General features: G+C 59.3%; 1 protein-coding gene across 2 annotated transcripts in view; it reads left to right on the forward strand.

Annotated features, from left to right (window-relative positions):
* The window catches only part of PRDM16 (PR domain containing 16), a 254,352-nt gene that overhangs the window by 222,738 nt on the left and 25,546 nt on the right, over window positions 1-6,068 (forward strand). For both annotated transcript variants that reach the window (XR_001003424.1, XM_011956834.1), the window contains exons 6-7: window positions 615-762; window positions 1,361-1,514. Coding sequence is in view for 1 of the 2 variants with exons in the window: in XM_011956834.1 (XP_011812224.1) it covers window positions 615-762; window positions 1,361-1,514 (302 nt within the window). In the remaining variant the exon portion in view is untranslated. The remainder of the gene's footprint in view (window positions 1-614; window positions 763-1,360; window positions 1,515-6,068) is intronic.

The following is a 6,068-nucleotide window of genomic DNA, read 5'->3' on the forward strand; positions in this document are numbered from 1 at the left end:
CACTGCTTTGCTCATGAAGATTAACGGTCATCCCTGGGATGTGGGAAGCCGGGGGTCCCCCGAGAGCAGGGAATTAGAGCAACTCCTTCATCCAAGTGCAGCGGCCCCTCCGAGCAGCTGAGCTCTGCACCCTTCCGTGTCACCTGGAGACCCCGAGTGACTCCCGGCCTGCCTCCTTGGTGTGTGCCCAGCACTCAGAGGGGCGTCCTTGGATTTTGGGGACTTGCCCCACTCCTGGGTTCATGCCAATGTTGAACCCCTTTTTTCTTAGGCCCAAGCTTAGCCTCAAGGTCAGGACCATCTTGAGAGGCACCCAGGGGGTGTGGGCCGGGATCAAGCCCTGCCTCCAGACGCCCTGGGGGTGGTCTTGGGTGAGGGATAGAACCGTCCAGATGCCGGCTTCCTCATCTGCTAGGGGAAGGCCACTTCTGCCCCTTACACCCCGGGCATCACAGAGAGGAGGTGGGCAGGGAGACGCCAGCATGTGCTCTGTCCCCTGGCAGTGTGGTGGGGGCTCCGAAGGGGCACTGGGAACAAGCTGTGCGGGGTCGGGGTCCCCTCCGGGGCAGAGGGTAGGTAGTTGGGCCCCACAGTAAGCCCCATCCTCTGCACAGCCTGGAGCAGCACATGGTCATCCACACGGAGGAGCGTGAGTACAAATGCGACCAGTGCCCCAAGGCCTTCAACTGGAAGTCCAACCTCATCCGCCACCAGATGTCCCACGACAGCGGCAAACGCTTCGAATGTGAAAACTGCGTGAAGGTAACATGCAAGGCAGCCGCATCTGAACCCCGCCACAGCGGGAGGCTGCAGACGGGCGCCCACTCCCATGCTCCGTACACCCCCTGGTCCAAATGCAGATGGAATGCGGCAGAGCGGGCAGGAGACCCCCGTGGTGACTCGGGCCCTTCCGTGTTACTAGGAGGGAAAGGAAGTCTCAGGGAAGACTGTGTCCCCCAGGTCAGAAGGATCAGGGCCGAGACCAGAACCCAGGCCCCTCCCGGGCACGGCTCCTGTCCTCCCGCCAGTGTGGAAGGAAGAGGCCGCGGGGCTGAGCCTCCACCCCCAGCCCGCCAGGGTTGCAGCACCACAGCTGAAAACGCTTTCTGCAGCCCTGTCTCACGCAGCCTCAGTTCAGGAATTGTTCTTGAGGAAAGCAGCTGGGGAGGCTCCGTGGCTCACTTAAGGCCATCCAGCGGGTCCTGGCTACAGCAGAGGCCTGTCCCTGCTCAGTGCAGACCGCAACGTGGCAAGAGAGACAGGCAGGGCCCTGCTCTCACCGCTGGTTGGTCCGGCAGCCAGAACCAGGCCAAGGCAGGTGTCCAGGCAGGGCACGAGCCAACGGCGTCCATCTCCCCAGGTGTTCACGGACCCCAGCAACCTTCAGCGGCACATCCGCTCGCAGCACGTGGGTGCCCGGGCCCACGCCTGTCCCGACTGTGGGAAGACCTTCGCCACGTCCTCCGGCCTCAAGCAGCACAAGCATATCCACAGCACCGTGAAACCTTTCATATGTAAGTGGTCGCCCAGCCTGGCTGCCCGCCCTCTGAGTGCGTGGATGCCGTGGGGGTCGGGCCGAGGTGTGCTGTCCCCCAAGGTCTCCCCCAATCCAAGGGACCCCAGTTTGTTCCGAAAGCACTCTTGGCAGGTTCTGACATCTGTGCCATGTGCAGTCTGTTCCCCGGCAGGCACCCTCCGAGTTTGTCCCTCACTGCTACCCTTCCCCATCCCGTCGTCCTCCACGGCTCCCTTTGCTTCGCCTCACAGGGGCTGGAGGGGGGCAGGAGGTGATGGGAGGGACCAGGGTCCTGCAGAAGGAGCTGGACCCTCCCTCCCTGTGGCTACTCCCATCCCCCGAACTCACTCCCCACCCATGCCGTACTGCGGAAGGGTGTGTTTCCCTGCACGTGGCAGTCCCAGCAGACGCCCACTGGGATTGTCAGGGTGGTGTCTCTAGGGGGCCCTGTGTGTGCCCAGCGCTGCTCCAGTGCGGGGGCCAGCCCTAAATAAAAGAGCAGTTGTCTTTATGGGGCTCCTCGCACACCAACAGGAGAAGACAGGCAAGCCAGATAAGCAAGGCAGCAGGCACAGCTCTGGGTGCAGCGGTGCAGGGTTATAGCCTCACAGGGGGCCGGGCTGGCAGCCTGGCATGGGAGTTGTGCCTGCCTGTTCGATGAGAGGCGTTCCAGCAGAGATGCAAGGAGAATGAGCCCTGGGCACCTGAGGAGGAGGCTCAGGAGGGAGCTGTGAGCATAGAGGCCCCAAGGCCAGGGTTTGTTTGAGGAGTGGGTGAGGGGAGTGAGAAGAAAGGGCCAGGGGGTGGCTCATGCCTGTAATTCCAGCACTTTGGGCGGCCCAGGCAGGAAGATCACCTGAGGCCAGGAGTTTGAGACCAGCCTAAGCAACGTAGTAAGACCCCATGTCTACCGAAAAAAAAAAAGTTTGATTAGCCAACCATGTGAGTGTGTGCCTGTGGCCCCAGCTACTCAGGGGGCTAAGGGCGGGAGGATGTCTTGATCCCAGGAATTCAAGGCTGCAGTAAGCCAAGATCACACTACTGCAGTCCAGCCTGGGCAACAGAGCAAGACTCTGTAAAGAAATAAAAATAAATAAGAGAGAGGTAAGATGTCACCGGGGCCAGGTCCCAGGACCCTTGCAGGCCAGTGCAGGGACTTTGACCCTAATTCTCAGTGAAGTCAGAGGCCTCTGAAGCATCCTGTCTGCTGGGCCTTGTGCCGAGTCATCCGTTCACACACACATTGTGTCAAGTCATCGCTTCCCAAGCACTCTTATGTGGCATCCTCACAAAAGCCTGACAGTAGGGCCCTTCTGTCTCTAGCTGTCATAGGAGGAAAGTGAGGCCACAAGATATTAAGTGACTGTGTGCTCAAGGCCAGACTGTGGAGCCCAAATTTTAGCTCCGGGGACCCAGCTCCTGGCCCCTGGCTGGGTGATTTGAACCTTCCAGGCTCTGTTGCATCAGCACGGAGAGGAGGGGTGCTGGGAGCTTGGGAACCTGGACTCAGGTGTTCTTGCTGATGTAGGATCACTCAGGCACTGACCACTTGCACAAGAACTGATGCCCGCCAGCCAGCCAGGCCCTGTCAGCACCTGGGCTGTGCCCGTTCCACCCACCTCCCAAGCCCCAGCGTCCAGCTAGGGGCGACTCAGCCCCCAGCCCGACCTGGGCCACATGCCCCCACCAACGGAGGAGCCAAAGGGAGACGGAGCTCTCCCTGCTGGCCGCTCCACAAGTACCATTTTCCCATTTGCTGACCACCGATCTCCCAGGAGGAGCCTGTACACAGTGTACCCGGCTCTGGTGCCCCGATGCGCAGTACTCCTACCCTCTGGGAGAAGCCAGCACCGGGCAAGCTGGGCAGGAGTCAGGGGCCAGGGTGGGGGGTGACTGCTCCCAGATGCAGGTCAAGTGACTCCCACTGCGAGAGCAGCACCAGTCAGTGCCTCAGATGACAGTGTGGAGTTCTATAGCAAAGTCAGAAGCACAAACATTGGACCTAGATTTAAACATCCTTGCCCCTCTGGGCGTGCAGACGAGCATTCTAAAGTCCCGTTGCATCACATTAATGATGTGTATTCCAGGAGCTGCAGCACCCTGGGCGGCTGGAGCCTACAGTTCCCACCACGCTGCAAGCTGCTCCCCATCCCGCGTGGAGGGAGTGAGGACAGGGAAGCTCGGCTGGCCCTGCCTGGCCTCAGCGGCTCTTGCACCTCTTGTCCACACTCCTGGCTCACCTTTGTGCCTTGGCTTTTGGCTAAGGGGCTAAAGCTTAAAGGAAAACCCCGGAGATGGGCAGATCAGGTTTACAAAGACCTCATTCCCTTAGAAATTAGATCAAATACACGCAACACAGCCCCGCTATCCCCCAGGCCGCGGCACAGCGTCCTTTGGCGCACCTGTGGAAGGGGGTCTTCGGGCTTGGAGAGGAGGATTTGCAAACAGGCGAGGGAGTCCAAATAGTCTGGCCCTCTCCAGGAACGGTCAGTTGCTTGCAGGAGAGGTCAGAGTCGTGCAGGCCCTCACGGCCAGACTCTGTCCACCCGCTGGGTGACACACCCATGGCACAGGCAGATGGAAGCCCTGAGTCCCCACCTCACTGGCCACAGAGACGGAGGAGTATCAGTCCTGGTGATGTCTTTCCCACCAAGGAACTCACCTGTGCCCTGGGGTGTGTACACGCAAGTGTGTGTGTGCCTGGGTATAAGAGAAAGGGGGGTAGGGAGAGAGGAGAGGAGAACAGGAGAGAGAGGAAGTACATCCGGGAATGAGGTGGACAGGCTCCCACTGGGCACTTTTCAGAAAGGGCCTTTGCTCTAATAAGTGTGTGCGTGTGTGTGTGAGTGGGCACGTGAGCTGGTGCATGTGTCGGCATGTGTGAGAGTGTGAGTGTGGGCACGTGAGCTGGTGCGTGTGTCGGTATGTGAGTGTGGGCGCATGAGCTGGTGTGTGTCGGCATGTGTGAAAGTGAATGTGGCCACGTGAGCTGGTGCATGTGTCGGCATGTGTGAGAGCGTGTGAGTGTGGGCACGTGAGCTGGTGCATGTGTCAGTATGTGAGTATGGGCGCATGAGCTGGTGTGTGTGTCGGCATGTGTGAGATTGTGTGAGTGTGGGCACGTGAGCTGGTGCAAGTATGTGCGTGTCGGCGCATGTGAGAGTGAGTGTGGTCACGTGAGCTGGTGCGTGTCAGTGCATGTGAGTGTGAATGTAGGTGTGTGAGCTGGTGCATGTGTCAGCGTGTGTGAGAGTGTGTGAGTGTGGGCACATGAGCTGGTGCATGTATGTGCATGTCAGCATGTGTGAGAGTGTATGTGGACACATGAGCTGGTGTGTGTGTCAGCACATGTGAGAGTGTGTGAGTGTGGTCGCGTGAGCTGGTGCACGTGTCGTGTGTGAGAGCGTGAGTGTGGGCACGTGAGCTAGTGCGTGTGTCGGTGTGTGTGAGTTGTGCAGGATTGAGTGTGAGTGTGCATTCACACAGATACCCTGCAAGAAGAAACTGCTGTCCAGAGCAAGCACCAGCCTGGACCCTTCCCATCTTGGCAGGACCCTGGGGGGCTCCCTCTGCAGGCGCTGGCCCCAGGTCTGGTTCACTGGCTGCCCAGGCTGTCCTCCACCCTTTCAGGTCACTGCCTCCCTCTGCCAGCTCTGAGCCAGCTGAGGCCATCCCCAGGGTTCAGGACCTGCCCCTGCACGGAGCCCAGTCTCTCCAGTCCTCTCCTCTTCCCCAGTCCCTCTGCAGATCTCCCCACTTCGGGCCCTCCCTCAGTGACCGGATGGGTGGGAACCAAAGGTTCCTGAGCCCAGGCACAGCCGCTGGCCTGGGAAGCCCCTCCTTGGAGCTGCCCTGGGCCAGAGGCTGCTCAAAGCCAGTCTCTCCAAGTCAGGATGGCAGTAGCCACTGACCAGGCACCACTAGGGCCTGGCAAAGGCCGGGGTACAGCCAGGGTGTGCTTGTTTGGCCAGCAGGACTGAGGGCCTCCCCAAGGGCCAGGTAGGTGACCGAGGGGTATTATAGACCCTCTCTGTGGAGGGTCACCTGTCCATCAGCAGCCCTCAAGAGAGGGCAGATTTGATCAAACGAGACCGAGTTCTTCTCCCCTCAGCCTTGCAAACGCCCCGCCAGGCAGGACGAGCAGGAGGGTAGAGCGGTTAATATAAATAGATGTTGTGATGAAAGAACATGATAATCTCAGGGAAAAAGCTCCCAGCTGGAATCGAAGGAGATCAGGCCGCCGACCATTTCTGGTGAGCGAGAAGCTTGCTGAAATCATTGTTTCCACTGTGCTGTGTTTAGGAAGCAAATCGTCCTACAGAGAGAGACACTCACCAGGATGTGTGTGTGTGGTGTGTGCGTGTGCGCATGTGTGCGCGTGTGTGTGGTGGGTGTGCATGTGTGGTGTGTGTGGTGTGTAGTGTGGTGTGTGTGTGGTGTAGGTGTGCAAGTGTGTGTGTGGTGTGTGTGTATGTGCACGTGTGTGTGGTGTGTGTGTGTGGTGTATGTGTGCATGTGTGTGGTGTGTGGTTGTGTGTATGGTGTGTGTGGG

Source organism: Colobus angolensis, unplaced genomic scaffold (assembly GCF_000951035.1).
Source record: "Colobus angolensis palliatus isolate OR3802 unplaced genomic scaffold, Cang.pa_1.0 Scaffold426, whole genome shotgun sequence".
NCBI lineage: Eukaryota > Metazoa > Chordata > Mammalia > Primates > Cercopithecidae > Colobus > Colobus angolensis.